This window comes from Protopterus annectens, chromosome 10.part0 (assembly GCF_019279795.1).
Source record: "Protopterus annectens isolate FY-2018-M chromosome 10.part0, PAN1.0, whole genome shotgun sequence".
Lineage (NCBI taxonomy): Eukaryota > Metazoa > Chordata > Ceratodontiformes > Protopteridae > Protopterus > Protopterus annectens.
The window spans coordinates 1,521,968-1,543,046 of record NC_056744.1 but is presented as its reverse complement, the minus strand read 5'-3'; the positions used below and the strand labels follow the sequence as shown (position 1 = coordinate 1,543,046).

The 21,079-nt window shown below is 45.2% G+C and overlaps 1 protein-coding gene across 1 annotated transcript in view; it reads left to right on the top strand.

Moving 5' to 3' along the window:
- SPAG9 (sperm associated antigen 9) overlaps positions 1 to 21,079 on the top strand; it is a 2,484,778-nt gene that overhangs the window by 1,711,418 nt on the left and 752,281 nt on the right. Inside the window, exon 13 of the mRNA XM_044084932.1 lies at positions 9,811 to 9,867. Within this exon, the coding sequence (XP_043940867.1) occupies positions 9,811 to 9,867 (57 nt within the window). The remainder of the gene's footprint in view (positions 1 to 9,810; positions 9,868 to 21,079) is intronic.

Sequence of the window (21,079 nt, the reverse complement as noted above, 5' to 3'; positions counted from 1 at the left end):
GACAAGACAAACAAGACGCATACAGGGGCGGAGTGTGACACACGGGGTTGAACACAATTGACGGGGACGGATGTTTGGATATCGCGAGCCCATGAGCCCACAGATGGCAACAGTAGAACTTAGATCCTCACCCATGGGCAGTTGCCACTGCGCCTTCACTGCCCAGAACGGTGCTGTGCTGGGGGCTGTGTAGGACGGGCAGGCACACCCGTGAGTTGCGCCACCCGTGCCTTAAGCTGGCGTAGGGGTTCAAGCATAGAATGCCTGATCTCGCTACGCACCACAGACCGGACACTTTGGAGGGTGAGTGGACGTTCTCCTCCGGCCACGCTTGCAGAGGGGGGATGAGCCCCATCCCCTGCAGCGCTTCCACCCGAAAGTGGCACAGGGCCAGCAGAGGAGGTTCTGGCCTGGGCACTAGTGCCAGGTGCACTCGCCACCTGAGGTGGGAGAGGTGGGTCCGCTGGAACCCGCCTTCCCTGTTGTCCCATGTTTAGCAATATTTTATGACATTTTGGGTTAGTAACAAACAATACCATTCAAAATTAGTTGTAACAGCATGCATCAGTATTCCCATTAACCAAACACCCATGAATTCCAAACATTGAACAGCAAGCATAACACATGCATATTTTGAACAACAGTACACAATCCAACAGCATGCAGGGTTGATTGATGGCAACAGGCTATCAGGTTTGGATATGTGAACAGGGCACATGTATCAACGTACATGCAAATATGTATGAACCAACAGGACAAATGTCCATGGGAATTAATTGTGAATACACATACCCAGTTTGGTGTGGAATGGCATTATTTGTGAAAATAGGGTAGGGTGAAGAAATATTTCATTAACAACTTCAACTACCTATACATATGCTGTACATTTCTAGTAGCTGCAGATATATATACTGTACAGGTCTTAGTACAGTTTCCTATATGTAACCTTAGGAATGTTGGTGATGGGAATGTTACTGCTACATTAATATACATTGCATTTTTATTCGTACATGTTCATATCTGGCTGTGTTCAGGTACAGCATCCTGCTACATTTGATTTATATGGCTCTACACAACTGTGGATGTTCAGTATTTCATACAACCATACTATCTCCATATTGCAAGGGTACAGCAACATATCCAAATTGTGGGACAGACACATTCCAGCTTCAGTACTTAATTACAAACATTTCACGCTTTGGTTGTGGCTGTCTCATTCATTTCATTATGTACTGACTGCAGTATAACTTTATTCAAGACTTATTACAGCTTTCTTGGTCGATTCATACCTCTTTCTCACACTCTCACTTGTTTTATTTTTACAATTCAAGATGGTACTTAATTCTAGGCGTTATTAACATTTCTTACTTGGTTACAACAATCCTTTCCAGCAGACTCACTTGTTTCACATGGCAGATTTTAAAAGGGGATGTATTTGACACATGTCTATCGTGTTTAGCTTGTTTACCAGTAATTTTCAGGCTGAAGCAAGTTATCTGATATTACAATACAGATGGAAAATCTCTATTTCAGACTTGTTTAATTTTTATTTCTGGATTACAGGCTGCATCACTTATCTAATCATACAGTACTAGCAGAATCTTTCTTATAGTGTTATTTGAACATTATTAATATGTAACAACACTGAACTATTTTACAAGCTGTCTCACTTATATTATATAACAATTGCAGCAAAATAATTACTAACCTGTCTGGTGGTGCAACCGCACCAGCCTATCATCATAGGCTCGCCGATTCACAGAACGCATACCTGCAGCTGTAATATAAATTAAGTAATATTGGAACATACATCTCCATAATATCAGTTAGGATAATTTCTTACATACTTAATTACATGGATACTTACTCAGTCATTTGCTGGGCCTCTTGGATCCAATGGTTCAGTTGCTTCAGGTCAACATGGTGGTGATGGACCTGTAGAGAACCTGGTCCTGCATGAGTTGAGCCTCATGATCGTGGACTAGAAGCCAAACCATATATTTGGACTCCTCAACACCCCACACAATCAGTTATGCTGTGTATTCCCTTATCTGTGATTGGCCATTTTAAATGTATCAGCTTAAAAAACCTGCTTTGTCATGCTTCTATTTCCATTCATTCCTATATATATGCTAATACTGCATTTCTCAGTACAACCGTCATGGCTTAGTGGTTCAGTACTTTGACTATGATGCACAATATCCTGGGTTCGAGCCTGGGCATTGCTTTTTTTATTTTACTACTGTCTAGACAGGCTAGGAGGTGTGTCTGTGTAAAGGTGGCTTTGATACAGCTTGCTCAACGTTGCCCGCCGGTAAGCCGGTTGGCACGCTACGCAGCTCCGCGCAAACGGGTTACGCTGGTTAACGCGTTATTTGGCTATGAGCACCCATATTACTCTGTGAGAAGTGTTGCTCAACTACGGGCACACAGTTTCAGCATGTTAAAGCACTGCTCAACTCCGGGCACTCATATTACACCTGTTAAACCACTGCTCACCTGCGGGCAGTCATACTCAGCTTGTTAGAGCGCTGCTCAGCTATGGGCACTTATAAAATTTTTTTTTTTTATTGTGTCAGATTTCTTCAAAAATACATGGCCCATTTCATTACAGTTTACTTAAATTATAGATGTTAAGTTGTCAATCTCGCCTTCATTCTTGCTGGATGGGTTCGGAGCCGATCCTCGGCTCCGACTCGGCACTTGCTTTAGCTTGAGAACTCCTTTTACCAGCTCGAGGCAACCCTATATCCCATGATGCAAGGCAGAACTACCTCAGATCTCGTTTGCCGCTTAGCGAAAGAGGTCTCCTTTGCCAGCTGAGGTAAGTGATTTTCTTGGTAAAATCAGAAAAGCTTAGTTAGGGTTTTATTTCCCCTTTTTTATTCATAGTATAGTCTGTAGTGAATTACAGCCCACCCTATTCCCTTGTTTTTTCAAACTTTTATAACCTTTTTATAACCTTTAGTATAAATTTTTAGTTGGGCCTAAAACCCCCATTGGTTAATCCCTTCCTGTGTGTTGTGTGTAGGGGATTAATTTTGTGTGTTTGTTGGGGTTTGTGTGTTACTTCCTCCTAGGATATGTCTAGGGAAGGCAAGGTCTCAGGCTTCAAGAAGTGTGACTCGTGCTGTCAGAAAATGTCTCTGACAGACGGTCACACTTCTTGTGTTTATTGCCTGGGGCCTTTGCACCTGCAGGACTCCTGTGCGTTGTGTCACTCTTTTAGCCAGAGAGTCCTGCAGGAAAGGAGGAATAAACTTATCCTCCGTGGCTTACTTAAGCCAGAAGGTTCTCCCTCTAAAGCAGGGTCTGGGAAACCTTCTAAGCCACCGAAGGCTCAGGCTTCAGTATCCAAGCCTCCTCCGGTGGCTCCGGCTGGAACCGATGTATCTACCATTAAAGTAGTAGGTTCGGCGCCGGCTGGTTCCGATACCTTGTCTACTGTGGCCTTGTCGGCTCCGGCTGGAGCCGACACCTTATCCAGCATCGGGCGAAACCTTCGGCTCCATCTGGAGTTCAGGGACTTCGGCTCCGATGGCTTCGTCCGAAGAGATCTCGGTCCCCGTTACTGAGTATCCACTCGGCTCCGGGTCTCCTCTTTTGTCGGGCGGAGCCATCAGAGCCGATCTTCGAGATCTTCCAGGCTGTCTGATCATGACTTAGAGAGGGTGGTAAGCAGGCTGTTGAAGTCTCAGGCACTGGCCCAAATGCTCCATAGCCCGTCTCAACAGACTTCGGCTATAGCCTCACCCCTTGAACTTCCTCCTCCGACTCCACACCAGAGTTGGGCGGAGCTTCGGGACAGCGACTGTTTCGATGCCGGAGCCGATACATCCTTCGGCTCTGTCGTCCTCGGCTCCGATCTCCTCCTTGAGGCCTTCCTTGGAGGGATCCGGTCGTCGGGTTTCCATTGTCGGCTCCGAGGGGGCTAGTGGCATCGGTCTCCCTCTCGGGGCTTCGGCTTTGGTAAGCTCGGCGCCGACATCGGCCTCGGAGCCTTCCCTCTCATTGGAGCCGGGAATTCCTGTTTCTTCAGAGCGGGGATATTCCAGCCTCCCGGGGAGGGGAGCCTTTGAGGTGATGAGGAGTGTCCTGGCCTCTGAGCCTGGTCAACGGTCCATCCCTCTAGCTCCTCCCTCATCAGTGCCTGCAGACGCCTCTTGCCAGCCTCTTGTTCTCAGGCCCAGGGATCCATCGCCCCAGGTTTCCCCACTGGGAATTTCCTCCTCTTCCGAGGTTACTGTTGATCCTGCAGGGGAACACCCTCGGAAGTGCATCTGTAAGAGAAAACACACAGACTCCCTGAGTCTACTACATCTGATACCGACTTAGATGAGTCGGAGGGTTCCCCACGGTCCCCTCTGAGGATGTCTCCTTTTCAGACATCCTTGAGCTCCTCAAACAGAGGAGAATTGGCCCTCCATTGACCCCTCCGAGGATGAGTCGGTATACCTGGAGGCTTTGGATCCCGACCCTCCACCTCCTGGGTGTCTCCGCCTTCGACCCACTTATGCAGGTAGTGGCTCGAAGGCGTGGCTCCAGATTCTGTGGAACCTGTACCCAGAAGACCATCCAAATTCATCACGGCCCCTTGGACAAACAGTTCCTTTCCAAGGGTGTCTCTGTGGATGCTATGGTGGTGGCGGCCACTAAGAAGGAACTGGCGGATCCTTCAGTACCTGTCCATCCTCCTAACAAGGATTCTAGGACCATGGACAGGTATGGAAAGCGGATGTTTTCTTCAGCGACCTTTGCTATGCGTCGCTGAATTATCTTTGTCACTTCACCAGGCTTCAACGAGATATTCTCAAGGAACTGGGTGAAGTAGTCCAGGATCCTTCTGCTGCTGGGGCTCAAGAAAAGATTGCCTCGCAGCTTGCAATCCTGAATTCCATATCTAACTCCTCCATGCGGCTCATATCTTATGCGGCCGATGGAGCGAGCAGGGCCGCAGGCACAGGAGTTGCTCTTAGACGCCAAGCCTGGATGCAGCTTTGTAATTTTGCGGACCCCTTTAAGGCGTCCTTCACTAATACCCCTTTGATGGTTCGGCTTTGTTGGACCTCAGGTGAAGGATACCTTGACCAGGTGTGAGCAGGACGGTAAAACTCTTTCTGCCGTTGGAGTCCAATTTTCCACTCCTTCTAGACCATATCCCAAGGGTCAGAAGGGGAAGATGTGGTTCCGTAAAGCCCAAGGAGCTACACGGACGCGTGGTCAGTTTACCCCAGAGGCAGAGGGGGTAACAATAATAGACGCCGCCGTAGAGGCAGGGGGGGGGTCCTCAGAACCAGGGCAACAGGGAGTCTCTTCCTGATAAGCCCTTTCAGCATCCCTGAGGTGTTGCCCGACTGTCCACCCTTGGAGGCAGTCGGGGGAAGGATTTCACTGTACCCAGTAGCCTGGCAATCCCTATCACAAGAGATGTGGGTACAGTCGATTATATCCGAGGGTTACAAAATCCCCTTGAAGGTTTCCGTACCTCTACAATCCCTTCCAGACATCTCACCCGGTCAAAGGGATTTGGCAGAACAGGAGGTTTCAAAACTCCTAGAAAAAAGAGCCGTCCAGACGGTGCCGGCAAACCAGGTAGGATCCGGCGTCTACTCGAGATTCTTTTTGGTCCCCAAAAGGACGGGAGATTGGAGACCAATATTAGACCTGAGCAATCTAAACAGATTTGTCAAGAAGGCAAGATTCCGGATGGTCACGCTTCAGTCCATTCTGCCTTTTCTGGGCAAGGACAACTGGATGTGCTCTATAGACCTTCAGGATGCGTACTATCACATAAAGATTCACAGATGCTCCAGAAGGTTTCTCCGGCTAGGGACCAGTCATTACCAATTCAGAGCACTGCCCTTTGGCCTCACTTCAGCCCCAGAGTGTTTACCAAATGCATGGCAGTGGTCACAGCTCATCTGAGATGTCAGGGATTCCAGGTGTTTCCCTACTTGACGACTGGCTCCTCTCCGCCACCACCAAGTGTCAGCTTCTTCAGTCCAGAGACTACACTCTACAGCTTTGCAGGAGTTTGGGAATTTCAGTAAATTTCGAAAAATCTTCTCTGCTGCCTTGCCAATCTATCACCTTTATAGGCACAGAATTAAACACCGTCAAAATGTTAGCCAGACTAACAGATCAAAGAATTCTGGACATCCAAAAATTCGTTCGGCTTCTATTGCAAAGCAACAAGATCAAAGCCAGATTTATACTGAAGGTTCTAGGTCTTATGGCTGCGGCCATTGTTCTTCTACCACTGGCTCGCTTCCACATGCGTCTTCTGCAGTGGATGCTATTCACGCAGTGGTCGTACCACAGTCTCCCGATGAGGCACGAAATATTAGTCACACAGTCGTGCAGGACTCATCTGAATTGGTGGATATCTTCCCCTCTTCTTCATCAGGGCCGACCCTTTATTCCCCCTCCTCCAGTTGCCACAGTCACTACGGATGCCTCTCTGATCGGGTGGGGGGGGGCATTATCAGGGCAGGATGGTCCACGGGACGTGGCAACCCATAGAATACCATCTGCACATAAATGTCCTGGAGATGAGAGCAGTGCTTTTAACGTTGCAAGCCCTCAGCGACTTTCTTCCCACAGGGACTATTGCAGTACAAACGGACAACATGTCCGTGGTCTGGTACATCAACAAACAGGGCGGAACCAGGTCCTATCCGTTATGTCGAGAAGCTCTCAGACTTTGGCAATGGGCGATCTCTTCTCAGCGGTTTCTGATAGCAACGCACATCCCCGGCAGGTCCAACCTATTGGCGGACAGGCTGAGCAGATCTATTCTGATGCCTCACGAGTGGTCTCTCAATCAATCTGTAGTGGATCAGATTTTTCTGAAGTGGGGCACTCCTTGTTGCGATCTTTTTGCTACTCCTCAAAACAACAAGTGCCCTGATTTTTTCACTCTCTTTCCCCTTCCAGGCCAACCCCTGAGAGACTCTCTAACCCAGGATTGGCCCGGGGACTTCTGTGCTTTTCCTCCCTTTCCCTTGATTCCACAAGTCATTCAGAAAGCCACCGTTTTGAGAGCCAAATTGATCTTCATTGCCCCATATTGGCCTCGACAAATTTGGTTTCCGTCTCTGCATCGTCACCTTCTGGTGCAGCCCTGGCATCTGGACCCAGTTCCGGATCTCTTGATCCACCAGTCGGGTCAGCAGCACCGGGCCATTCATTCTCTCAACCTCACTGCTTGGTTGCTCCACTTCCTTCCCTAGCCAGGCTACCGATGATTTCTGACTCAGAGACATTTTAGTGTCTTCTTTGAAGTCGTCCACTAGGACTGTTTATGCTAGCAAGTGGCGACGTTTTTCTATTTGGGCAAATTCCAGAAATATTGATCCCTTTACTGCTCCTGTACATTCTGTTTTACATTCCCTGGCGGACGGTTTTCATTCAGGATCCTCGTCATCTACAGTCAAAGTACAACTGGCTGCTATTTCCAAGTATCATGTTGGCTTGCATGACAATAACATTATGTCTCATAGATTATGCAAGGCCTTTCTGAGAGGAGTTTTTCTCCTAAAACCACCTATAAAGCATCCTCCTCCGCAATGGGATCTAAACTTAATGTTGGCATCCTTGATACTACCTCCCTTCGAACCGTCTTCTTCATGTTCTTTGAAGTTATTGACCTGGAAATCTATATTTTTACTGGCTGTCACTTCTGCAAGAAGGGTTTCCGAAATTCAAGCTCTCTGCATTCGTTCCCCTTATTTGGCTTTTCATAAGGACAGGGTATCATTAAGAACTAACCCTTCCTTTCTCCCCAAAGTCGTGTCTCAAACCAATATTAACCAATCTATAGATCTACCAGTCTTTTTCCCAAACTGTTCTGACAGAGCTGAACAGAAACTGCATTTTTTTGGATGTCCATCGTCAGCTCAGGTACTATTTGCATAGAACTAAACAATTCAGAAAATCGGACCAATTATTTGTCTCCTATGCAGAAAACAGGATAGGTCTTCCAGTTTCTAAAGTGACCTTATCCAGATGGTTGACTTCCACCATTTCTTATGTGTACTCTCTCAGAGGCAAACAGCTATCTTCTAAGCCAAAAGCACACTCAACCAGGAGTCTATCCACTTCTGCAGCTTTTCAGGATAAGACTACCCATTGATACCATTTGTGCAGCAGCTACTTGGGCCACGCCTCATACCTTTGTCTCTCATTACAAGTTGGACTTGGCCTCCAGAGATAGGGCCAGTTTTGGTTCCACAGTTCTCAAGAGTCTGTTCCATTGAGCCACCCGGGATACAGGTGCTAGGACGGTCCCATCCAGCAAGAATGAAGGCGAGATTGACAACTTAACATTTAGAAGTTATGTACCTACCATAACGTTCCATGTTAGTTGTCTTCTCTTGCCTTCTTTCTTGCGTCCCTCCCTCCTTCCCCCTGGCCTGGACAGATCTTGAAGAGTTCCTATTAGGTTGTTTCCTCCTGAGCCTTCATATGAGGACTTCTATTAGGAACTTATGTTCCTAATTAGGTTAGGATAGTCTTTAGCAGGGTAGGTTAGCTACCAAACGAGATCTGAGGTAGTTCCGCCTTGCATCATGGGATATAGGGTTGCCTCGAGCTGGTAAAAGGAGTTCTCAAGCTAAAGCAAGTGCCGAGTCGGAGCCGAGGATCGGCTCCGAACCCATCTAAAAATAGAAAATTATGTTGTTGGGGCTCGAACCGTGACTACCTCTTCTTTGGCCAACGTCTCTACCACTACGCTATTGCTACTTGGCTTAATTTGCATATTTAGATCTTATATGCTTTTTCAATGACTGCTAACTGTGGCTGAGCGAAGGTCACACCCGCGCAAACGAGCAATAACATTTTTGAAATTATAAAAAAAAAATTAAACTGTTGATTTTTACGTTTTACATTACAGTTGGGTTTATAGTCTGTGGGGGTATGTGTGGTGGTGTGTTTCTTGACATTTCCGGGGACTCGCTTGTGGGAGTTTACTTTCAGGACTGTGACTCTTCTGGGGGCGTGTCCCTTTGCAGAACTCGCTGTGTGGACACGCCCCCTACTTTCCTACACGTACCGTGTTAGCCTAGGGTGTGATTCAGCATGCCCTTATGAATATGTATTGCATGCTGACGTCACACCATTTAACTGCAGCCCTCCGTGTAAGACATATTAATTCTTACACGGAGGTTTCGTGAATCCTGCCCAATGTTTCTCTCTGTCATTATGGGCTGGTCTGATCTAAAGTGAAAGTCCAAATAAAAGTATTTTTTTAAACAGCAGACCTTATCATTATTAATAATCTACTACTTTGTGACTTTTGCAGTATTTTTTGTAACCTATGAGGTGTGTCTCCATATCTCTGTTGGTTAAGATTTCACTGGTTCTTCAACAGTTGAAGTAACCAACTAATGTTTTTTCTGTTTGTATTAAACAGGACTCTTTTCCATAGCATTTAACATTTGAAACAGAACCGGTAGTATCACTGGCTCGTTGATCAGCTGACAAAACCAATTTCAGTTTATTACATAATCTAATGTAGAAGATCATAATTCCAGAAGCTAAGTAATTTGAAAATACTTTTTTCCCTTCCCCTCAAAGTGCAGTTTTAGGAAATGCTATAATGTCTCATTCCACTGTAGTTGTATGACCTAGATCAAGTTCACTACATTTTTTATAACAAAATATTCTCTGCTTTCTGTATTCTTTAGTGCTCAGACTTTTATCCACAGAAAAGCTACTTCTTACATCGGCAGTTTATTGTTAATTTTGGAATAATGGGCTTACTGGAATGTGTAAAAATATGTTGACATTTTTTTGTCTTTCTTTTAGAGCTTCAAGAGAGAATCCTGCTTTGCAGGAAAAGAAAAGATCCAGTATTTGGCAGTTGTAAGTATGGTGCATTGTGTGTGTTTCTGTATGAGTTTAACTGCATATGTATGTGTTGAAAGATTACTGTTGTATTGGCAGAACTGAAAATAAAAATGATCCAGTTTCTTGACTTTTGTTTAGAGGGGTCTGCACCTCCAAACCCTAATTGTAATTGCCTTCCAAGTCTCACTACCTGTAGGAAAAATAGTCTCAGTTTTCAATGAGCCCTTAGTTTGATTTTCATTATTTATTTATTTTATTTTACATTTGTTTACTGAGAAAGTCCGACTGGACAGAAAAGTTCCACAAATAACATTTACAAACAGAATAATAGTATCATTATGAGATTACACAGTATGCTACATTATTGACAATAGCATACATTGACACAGGACATAGATCATATACTAGCACTAATAATTTTTAAAATACTAGTTTCAATAGAAAGTAGTTAAATTTTTGTAGCTCTCAATAATTACATGCGGAGTAAGTACAGGTAAATACGTTTGACAGCACATGTGAAGTGGGAGGAAGTATGCATTAACGGTATAAAAGGTAAGGACAGAAATAGTAATGAGTAAGGGATGAGGGAGTGATAGAAGAGTTAGAGATATGGAGACAGAGTGAGAGGAGGAGGGGTTGTAGTGTTAGACTGGATTCTTGCAGTTACAAAGCCTGAGTTTATCAAATGTGATTTTAAGGACTTTTTAAATTCATATGTGGAAGTTATTGCAGTGATGGAAGAGGGGAAATTTGTTCCATTGTTTGGTTATTGTGTTAGAGGGATAACCCAGCAGCATTATTTTCTTTAGTTACTTTGAGGAGGAGTTTATTAGTGGAGTGCAAGTTTCTAGTACAAGAGTATGGAGTTATCAGATTTTATAGTGCTGCTTTTTTTTTTTTTTTGGGCTGATGTAGACTTTTGTATGACAGTGCAAGTTGGTTATAGAAAAGTAGGTGAGGAAGTTCAAGTCAGTTAAGCTGTTTTGAGAGCTAGACAGTGGTGTGATCCGTAAGTACTGTTAGTAGTGAATTTGGCAATTTTATTATAGCAGGCTTCTAGTTTGCTTAAGTCAAATTTTCTAAGGTTAGTGAGAGTAGGAGAGGCATATAGTAATGTCGAAATGAGATGTGTGCATGCAGTAAATGGCTCTAGCATTGATTAAGAACTGTTTATTTCTGTATAATGTTCCCAGTTTCTTGTGGACTTTCTTTATGGTGAGGGAGGTATGGATATCTAATTTCATGTTACAATCATAGGTTCATAGGTTGGTACTAGGCTATCAGCCCTAGGGCCTATGCAAGCCTAGCCATAACAATTCCCTGGATATTTCTTGCCACAATATTTACTTCTCTGGGCCCCTGTCTAGCAGGGCGACTGACATGATCCCTGGGGTGAATTTCCTATCTCCCATCCAATCATCAAGGTTCCTTTTGAAGAGGACCAATGAGGCACTCTGCTTGACATGTATGGGCAGTCTATTCCAGAGTGTGGGGAGTCTCTAGGTCAGGAACCTATCCCTCCAGCATGTTTTGTTCATTGTGATGACAAGGTTTAGATCCCTGGAGCGTGTAGCTGAGGGATTGGGATTTCTTTAAGTGGAGTATGTCCAACAGCTCAGGGTTTGACATGGCCTTGTATGTTAAGGAGAGAGCGCCTCTGAGTAGATGATTTGCCACAGAGTATAGCTGGAGTTTTTTTTAGACGGTCAGCATATGGCATCTGCTTTAGGCCTGTGATTCTTTTAGTGAGGTATTTCTGTGGCCTTTCCAGCTGTTGCAGATGACTTGTGAGGTACATACCAAACGGGGCATTATACTATATAATGGGTCTAATGAGGGATGAGTACAGTGGGACAATGACCTCCTTTTTTCTGGATGAAAAGCCCTTGGTGATGAGGTGTGCCACATAGAAGGATTTCCTGACTGTTGTGGCGATGTGGTTATCGAAAGTGAGACAACTGTCCACCTGTGTCCCTAAGTCTCTCATCACACTTTCGATGTTTAGTGTCCTGCCACCTATGTGGTAATTCATGGGTACATGTTTTTTCCAAAGGGGATAACTATACATTTCTTGGCATTAAGCTTGAGCCCATGGCTCTGGCACCAGGCATCTGTTTCTGTAAGGCCCTTTTGTAGAATATCCACATCATTTGGGGATTCAGTAATGGCTCCCAGTTTGCAGTCATCTGCAAACTTTGTTAGCCAGAGTCCCTTAGTGTTGGCCTGTACTTCAGAGAAGTAGATGGCAAACAAGAGTGGTCCCAGGACTGAACCCTGAGGTACTCCACTTGTCTGGAGCTGGATTTGGAGTTTGCTACTTTTACCGTCTGGGATCTGTCAGTAAGCCAGTTGGCAACCCATCAAGTGACGTAGGGATTTATGCCCAGCTTAGTAAGTTTATCTATGATTCCAGAGAGGGGAATGGTGTTGAAGGCCTTGGCGAGGTCCAGGTAGGCTGTGTGTACCGCCTTCCCCTCGTCCACAGCTCTGGAGACTGATTCAAAGAAGTCAATCAGATTCAGGAGACAAGATCGGCCCTTCACAAACCCAAACTGGGTGGGGTCCAGTGTTTGAAGGTTGCCAATGTCTTTGTTTATAAGTTCCATGATAATGCATTCCATGCCCTTGCAGATGAGGCTTGTCAGACTGATGGGACGGTAGTTCCCGGGATCCAAGGCGGATCCTCCCTTGTGGAGCGGGATAACTGTAGCTGTGCGCCACTCAGTTGGCACGAAGCCTGAGGTGAGGCTATGATTAAACATGACACTTAGGGGAGGTGCCAGTTCATTTTGTAGTTCATGTAGTACACAGCCTGGGATGTCATTGGTCCCATGGATGCTGTATTCTTAGGTTTGGAGAGTGCGGTTTCTACCTGTGTGGCCATGATTATCTGAATTTGGCAATCTTTTGGTATTGAGATGGGCCTTTTAGGGGGTGAGAGGGGGGTGAAGTTGGCACTAAATCGATCTGCCAGGATATTGGCAATATCCTTGGGATCAGTATATTTAATGCCATTCTGTTGTAGCTCAGAGCAGATCTGAGCATTGCCATTTAGATTCTTGACATAACTGTAGAATGCCTTGTGGTTGTCTTTGGAATCTTTGGCAATTTTATTTTCGTAACTAGCTTTTGAAGATTTTATGAGGGTTCTCAGCTTCTTACTGAGACTGGTGAGGGAGTTTTTTGCATCCTGGGATTTTCCTCTTTTTTGCAATAGTTTCTTCCTTCTGTTGTATAGTTTGTTTATAGCAGGGGACCACCAGATTGGTTTCCTTTTTTTGGAGAAGAGCATCTTGGCTCTATTTGGGATGGCACGATTCATGTACGAGTGGATGTGCTCGTACAGTGCCTTAGTGTAGGATTCTGCAGTTGAACTTCCAGATCCCGTCTGCGTGGGTGTTGTGAAGTTTGTCACTTCTGACTTCAGTAGCTTGAAGTTGGCTTTGGAGAAGTTTTTTAAGGAGGTTTCCTTACTGTGGGGGTGGGATGTGGATGTCAAGGGTGATTTGCTTATGGTCAGACCTGACCAATGAGGGGGTGACCACTGGTGTGGAGCATATATCTCCCATGTTGGTAATGACCAGGTCTAGGATATTGGAGCCCCTGGTGGGACAATGGATTAGTTGATCCAAGGCGTTCTTCTTTTGGCTGCTCCCGTCAGGGGTCACCATAGCAGATCAGCTGTTTCCATTTCATTCTGTCCTCCGCATCTTGCTCTGTCACACCAACCACCTGCATGTCCTCTCTTACCACATCCATAAACCTTATCTTAGGCCTTCCTCTTTTCCTGTTACCTGGCAGCTTCACCCTTAGCATCTTTTTCCCAATATACTCTGCATCCCTCCTCAGCACATGTCCAAACCAACGTAATCTTGCCTCTCTGGCTTTGTCTCCAAACCTTCCAACCTGGGTTTGACCCTCTAATAAACTTTTTCCTAATCCTGTCCATCCTCGTCACACCCAGTGCAAATCTTAACATCTTCAGCACTGCCACATCAAGCTCTGACTCCTGCCTTTATGTTAATGCCACTGTCTCCAACTCGTATAACATAGCTGGTCTCACTACCCTCTTGTAGACCTTCCCTTTCACTCTTACTGGTACTCGTCTGTCACAAATCACTCCTGACACTCTTTTCCACCCACTCCATCCTGCCTGTACTCTCTTCTTCACCTCTCTTCCACACTCACCATTACTCTGAACTGTTGATCCCAAGTATTTATGAATTCCAAGAACCGTTGGGAAAAGGAGTTTGTACCCGAGTAGTTTTCCCAATTAATGGCAGGGTAGTTGAAATCATCCAGTATTAGGGTGTTTGGTTGTATCTTAATATTTTCCAGTATGTTTAGAAAGGTGTAGTGAGACTCTTGGGGCATGGTGAAGGATCTGTAGCAAGCTATAATTTTGGATTGCAGTCTTACCTAGTGTTAGTTGCACCTGGAGAATTTCAGATGCATTTTGTTGGGCAACTAGCCTGGAGGTATGAATATCCTTGGTGAATATGGACACTCCTCCATCTTTAGTGTTTCGGTCTTGGTTTTGTGGCCGAAAAGTGTGGTAAGAATTGTAGCCTGGTATTGCAGGGGTGCTCTCTGGAGCCTTGAACCAGGTCTCAGTTACTGCACAGATATTGATATTCTCCAATTTTAGGAGTGGCTCAGGAGAGTGCATTTTGAGATTTAGACTTCTAGCATTGAGTAGCATTACCTTCAGATTTTGCATGCTTGTATCTGTTACGGTGGTGGTTTTATCCTTTGAACCTTGCCTAAAAAAGGCACTGTAGGGGTGGCAAGATCTTTAGCCAGTAACCTGAATCCCAGGGGTGACAGGTGCAGACCATCTTTGGCAAAGCATCGTGGTTTGTTGATCATGTCTTCCCAGGCAGACAAATACTGGATCCCCTTTGAATGACACCAGAAGCTTAGCCAATTGTTGAAGTCAATCATTTTGTCCTTATACTGTGGTATCGTTCTGGGCGAAGGCTGGATGCTACTCAGGGCTAGGGTCATACCTGCCTGGGTCACATGATCCAAGATCTCTTCCATGTCTCTCTTCATGTAGTCCAGGGAGGTACATCTCAAGTCATTCACGCCAGCATGGACAATGACAGAGTCGTATTTGTACTTGTTGTGGAGTGACTTGAGTGCATGTGTTATGTGGCAGATCCTGGCACCCGACAGGCAGCTGACTGTAATTTTCTCCTTGTTCAACCTGGTGAGTGGGACATCAGTGTGCCTGACTATAGAGTCACCTATGACTAAAGTGTTGGGCACATTGTCTTGCCTTTGGGGCTGTTGTTGGGTGGCACATTGGTGTTGTGAGCTGTGTGTCACTTTGGTTGTGACTGGTGTTTGCATTTCGGCTTTGGAGGTCCTTGTTGCTTGAGCAGGTTAATGTTAAGGGCCTCCGCATATGTGGTTTAGTGTTGCTATGTGTGGGTGTTGATGGTGTGGGTTTTGAAGGGCTATGAGTTGCTTGAGGTGTAATGCAGGTGTTAACCTTCTCCTCTTGACTGTCTAGCACAATTTTGGCCGGAGAGAGCTTTGCTTCCAGTTTGGCTATGTACGTGCATCTCTCGCAGGTTGTAGTGTTGGGTGGTAGGAGGAGAGGATTGTCTGAGTACATGAGGCAGTTGCCACATTGCCCCAGTATGCCCAGATTCACCAGATGGACAGGAGAAATCACCGGAAGCTGACCCCTTGGACATGCCTGTGTAGGTGCTTTTTTGTAAAGTTTAAGAGCTGTTTTCCCTTACCTTTGCAAGGTACTTTGCAATTATAGGCTGTTTAGTGCCTATGATTATTTTCTCCTTATTGACAAGGAGAGCTGAGTGCTTGTATCAGTTTAAGGCTTCCTAGTGCTTTCCAGCAGGTTCTAGAGCAAGTGCTAGTTACAGGGCTTCATATTTTCGTGCTACTACTGCGAAACCAGCTAGTTTTAAGGGAAAATTTAAAGAGCAGACTTTCTGGCACCTGGAATACTTTAACTGTAGCCTCGCAGTGCTGCACGATGTGAAAAATTTGCAAACACACACGTTTTTAAGCCAGAAAGTTGAAAGGGATAGAAATCAGCCCAAAAGGCTAATAAAATTACAATTTCAGAGCTGGAAACCATGGACAAATACTAAAGCTATTAGCCTACAAGACAGTAAGCACTACAGAAAGCCACAAACGAAAGTTTTTAAACAGATAAAGATTTGTAAAGATACAGAACGCTTTTAACTGCAAACAAATCAGTTACCCATGCAGATTAGTTAATAGCAATAAAATACACTCAAAAACTAAGCAGCAGGCAATAAAAGTGCTATATATAAATTGCTAGAAACAATAATCAGTATAAATCGAAAAAAACAGGATACTTGTATATCTCAGCTAAGAGTTGTAGTCAACACCACACCAGCTCATCTCATCAGTCTCAACACCAAGAAGCTTTGTGGGGGCAACAAGAGGTATGGTAGTTTTGTTTTTGGATCTGATGATAAATGATAGGTTAGGATCGGTGTGTTGTGTACACTGAAAGATAAGTTTTGTTTTGTTTGGGTTAAGTATTGGTGGTCAGTGAGACAAGGTTTGACAGAAAGAAAGGAAGCTTGAGTTTGATGGTGTAATTTCTGTAAGGATGAGGAGGCAGAGACTAATGTAGAGTCATCTCATACTAGATGACTGAGGAGTGGAGAGTAGAGGTGTAAAGTTTGTTGGTAAGTATAGTAAATAGAAGTCCGTGAATGGAGCTCTGTGGAATCCCTATTGTTACTGGGAGTAGAGGAGATAGATGTTCATTGTGTTTCACTGTTGCAGTCAACACTTGTGTGTTATCCCTGCTGGGTAGCCCTCGGCCGGCCCGAATGCCAGAGTAAAGAGTATCCCTCCTGCGTCAGCTGCAGGTCGTTCGAGACTGACATCAGGTCTTCAGGGCTATAAAGGAGGCGGCCGGCGCCATTATATCAGTCTTTCTTGCCGTGAAGCCTGAAGCAGAAGCAGTTTGCGAGTGTGTTGGTTGGCCTTTGCCAGAGTGAGGAAGAAAATCTACTAAAGCTAAGTGCCCCGTTGGGAATCTTTTTCTTGCACTTAACCGATGTCCAAAAAAGTAAATAATTTTCTGTGCTGGAGAAAACAAATACCATACTGAGACTTCCATAATCTTTGCTTGACTTGTTTAGGCCCAGACCACAACGTCCCTGGATGTCAATTCCGTGCTTCATTTAATGCTAGGACCATCCGTCATAGAGCTGAATTTGTAGACAGGCATTTCAGTGAGATTAGTTACCAGTGAAAAATGGCATCTGTTGGTCAATTTATGGTGGAAATCCTTAAAAAGAGAAGAAAAGGGATAGACCACAGAATGTTAGGCCCACATACAACACAAACCTGAAGTCAGGCAGCCTACCACCCACTAGCACAGTGGAACTCCAGCTTTACTCCATAGCATATTGCCTACTCCGAGGTGATCTCTGCCTAACATATAAAGCTATGTCAAACCCAGAGGTGTTGGACATGCTACACCTAAAGAAGTCCCAATTCCTCTGAGCTACATGCTCTAGGGACTTAAACCTTGTCACCACAATAAACAAGACACACTGGAGGGTTAGATTCCTGTCCCAGAGACTTCCTATACTCTGGAACAAGCTACCCATCTATGTCAATCAAAGTTCTTCCTTAGCACTCTTCAAGAAAAATCTTGATGAGTGGATGGGAGATAGGAAATACACCCCGGAGATCACTTCTGTCTCTCTGCTGGACAGTGGCACAGGAAAATAACTTTCTTGGGTGGCGTAAGCTTTGGAACCTTGCTGGCTAGGCTTACGTAGGCCCTTGGGCTGATAGCCTAGTACCTACGTATGAACCTTTGAGGCGCATATGCAGCCCCTGATGACAACTGTTCAGCCAACCCAGGCCTCTACCGAGACCCTTTTGGAGTCCAGTATGCCACCGGATCAGGCTCCTCTTTCTGAAGTGTTGGTAGTCAGCCCTGTAGTTGGGTCAGGAGCCACTTTACAGGCACCGGCTTCCGAGGAGGCCTTTTGGATGACCGACGCAAGACAAAAACTGACGGCCATACCGCCAGCCAAAACCCTATCCAGGCCCATTGAATCTCTGAGGCCTAAAAGCAAGGCCACTCCTAAGAAAACTCATTCCTCTGTGCCTAGTCAACCACTACCTCCCACCCAACCTGCTCAGTCACAGCAGTTACTTAGGATGGCCGAGGATTTAATCACTCTCATCAGAGGAAACCAGAGTACTCAGCCTACTCCAGCTAAGAGAAAAAGGAAACTTTCTCCAGAGGTGCTTTCAGAATCAGGGTCTGAGGACTGAGAATTTCTGGACTGACACTGAACAGCAACCCCTGACAGCCTTTGAGGATTCTGATGCTGAGGAATCAATTCCTTCTGCATCCTCTCCTGAGGGCCTCTCTTTTGGGGAGACCTTAAATACTTTTTGGAAGCATTTTCATTGGGAAGCTCAGGACTACCACCAATCAAAGAAGAGATTGAGAGTTCCTGGACTTACCACAGCACAAACCTTTAGACGTCCCTCCAATTCTTGATGTGGTGGAAGATGTCTTCCAGGAGTCTGGCCTCACTCTTGATGCCCTCCCTCCTGCATCCAGAAAGCCTGTTAGATATTATAGGGTGCCAGATACCCATAATTATGTATTTAAGAACCCAGCATCCGACCCAGAGGTCATCAGTCAGGGACCCAAGGGGGTTAGGGCCAGTTCCTCAAAAAGCTCCGTACCCTTTGACAAAGGGAGCAGGGCCTTGGATCGATGGGGCAAAATGGTATACATCTCAGCTACCCTTGCAATTCGAGCCCTCAACTGCCAGTTCCACATGCTAAAATATCAGCAGAACATGCTGGAATTATTAAAGAAGAAAATTTCCTTCTTACCAGACAGTGCTGCTACCAGAGAACTAAGAGATCTGATACACTCCAGCTCTCAAGTTGCAAAACATTCCCTGCATTGTGGATTTGATGCTCTAGAAGCCTCTAGCAGGACTGCTGTTTCTGGATCAGTCATCAGGAGACATGCGTTGTTGAGGGAGCAACCTTTTCCTGGTCACTTAAAATCAAAACATCTGGATGCCCCCTTAGACAGGGAACAGTTGTTCGGCCCTAAAGCAGAGGAGGTGATCAAGAAAATGGAGGATAAGGCCAAGTCCATGCAGACAGTCAAAGACTTCCTACAGGTTCAACCCCGCCCGGTTTAGTAGGAACTTCCCCACCAAACACTGGTCCTTTCCTGGCCAAACTAAAACGGTGCAAAGAAAAAGACGCAGAGAGAGGCCCTCCAGGCAACAGCACCAAAGCCAGCAGAGGCCTAGACAGTGGACCTCCACCACTCTTAGGCAAGGGAGTTCTAAGTCCACTCCCTACCCCGAGGACTCACAATGACTCCCCTCTCCCCAGCTAGGAGGAAGGTTATTCCTATTCTTAGACAGATGGCAAACCATCACAGCAGATCAGTGGGTCCTAAAAATCATTTACCAATAATGCAGATTCTCTTTCAAAGAGAGCCCAAGCTTCTCAGGATATCCAGATATACCAGCCAATCAGAGGACAGGGGCCCACTGCTGAATTCAAAAACTCTGTGCTCAGAGGGCAATGGAGCAAGTACCAGAGGAACAAGCGGGAAAAGGATTTTATTCAAGGTTATTCCTAGTACCCAGAAAAGAGGGCACCTAACTCCCTATCCAAGATCTCTCCATATTTAACCTGTCCTTCCTGGTGCTAAAATTCAAGATGCTAACACTCCAAAAACGTTTGCCAATGCTAACATCAAATGCTTGGCTTGTGACTCTGGGTTTAAAAGATGCCTACCTCCATATCCCCATAAGGAAATCCTGCAGGAGTTTCCTACGCTTCAGTGCAAGTGCAGAGCACGTTCAGTTCTCTGCTCTACCCTTTGGCTTATCTAATGCTCCCAGAGTCTTCACCAAATGCCTGGCTACTCTCATTGCCTTTTGCAGGCAGAGGAACATACGGATTTAACCGTATATGGACGACTGCCTCATCCAGGCGGACAGCAAGGAGATAGACTTACAGGATCTCACTTTTGTCCAAACCCTTTTAACCTCTCTGGGATTTACCATCAGCAAGGAAAAATCCCAGTTCAGGCCCACAAGACAGATAACATTCTTGGGAGCACTCCTGAATCTAGAGCCTGTTTACTACATTTCCTGTGTTGCACTTAATTTAAAATTGTTTTTTCCTCTAAAAACTGCATTTTACCTGATTTTGGCCTAGCACTCAAGTGTGGGTCATTTATTGCACTGTTGTGATTATTTTGCTGCTTGTGTATCTCTGCTACCTTTAAACTACAACAAAAAGAAAAAAAAACCCAAAAAATCTTGCTTTTTTACCACTTTCTGAAAGTTAAGAAAGTTCAGTTTCAGATTTGCTGTTCTGAATTGTTTGGAAGTTTCTAGAAGGCCAGTGCTTGCTTGGGCTAAAGGGAAGTCTCTGTGTTCACCAGTGGGAGTGGTTAACACTGAGCGGCCTGTCTGTCCCTGGAGGAGTGGTTACTACCTAGAAGCTGTAGTTTTATTGGCCATTTTGGGTCAATTCTAAACTCCTTGATCTCTCTTTCTTAAAACCCTACAACTCTCTTTTTGCATGGTTTTGCACACTGAGCAGCGTCGGGCAGCGCCGCCTAAACAAGTTTAAACTATTCCAGGCTCCACAAAGTCTGCTCTTCACTTTTTCCCTTAGAACTGTTCAAACTCTCAAAGTAATCACTTTATTCTCTTTCTAAAGCCCTGCACTTGCTTAGCTCTTATAAGGAAACACTAACTAACTAAAGCACTACACCCTCCTTGACTTCTCATAAGTATTAGACTCCCGATTGTTCCTTCCTGATCAAGTGAAAAATCAGTTCCCGTCCCTAATCTGATCAGTAAAAAAAAACAGTTCCCTATACTAATCTGGTATGTCCAAGGGTCAGTTTCAAGGTTACTCTCCAGTCCAGCTGGTGAATCTGGGAATTTTGAGGCAATGTTACAATTGCCTTATGTTCACAGACAACCCTCTCCTCCTTCCAACAAACTCTAATACATGTGAGAGATGCAGTTACACAGCCAAACTGGAGACAGAGCTCTCTCAACCCAAGACTGGCACAGTCAGTCAGTTGGAAAAGGTAACCACCCGCACCACAAATCCAGTCCCAGTCTCACACAGACCTATTGCATCTGCATACCCAACACATAAACACACAAAAACATACTCAGAGGCT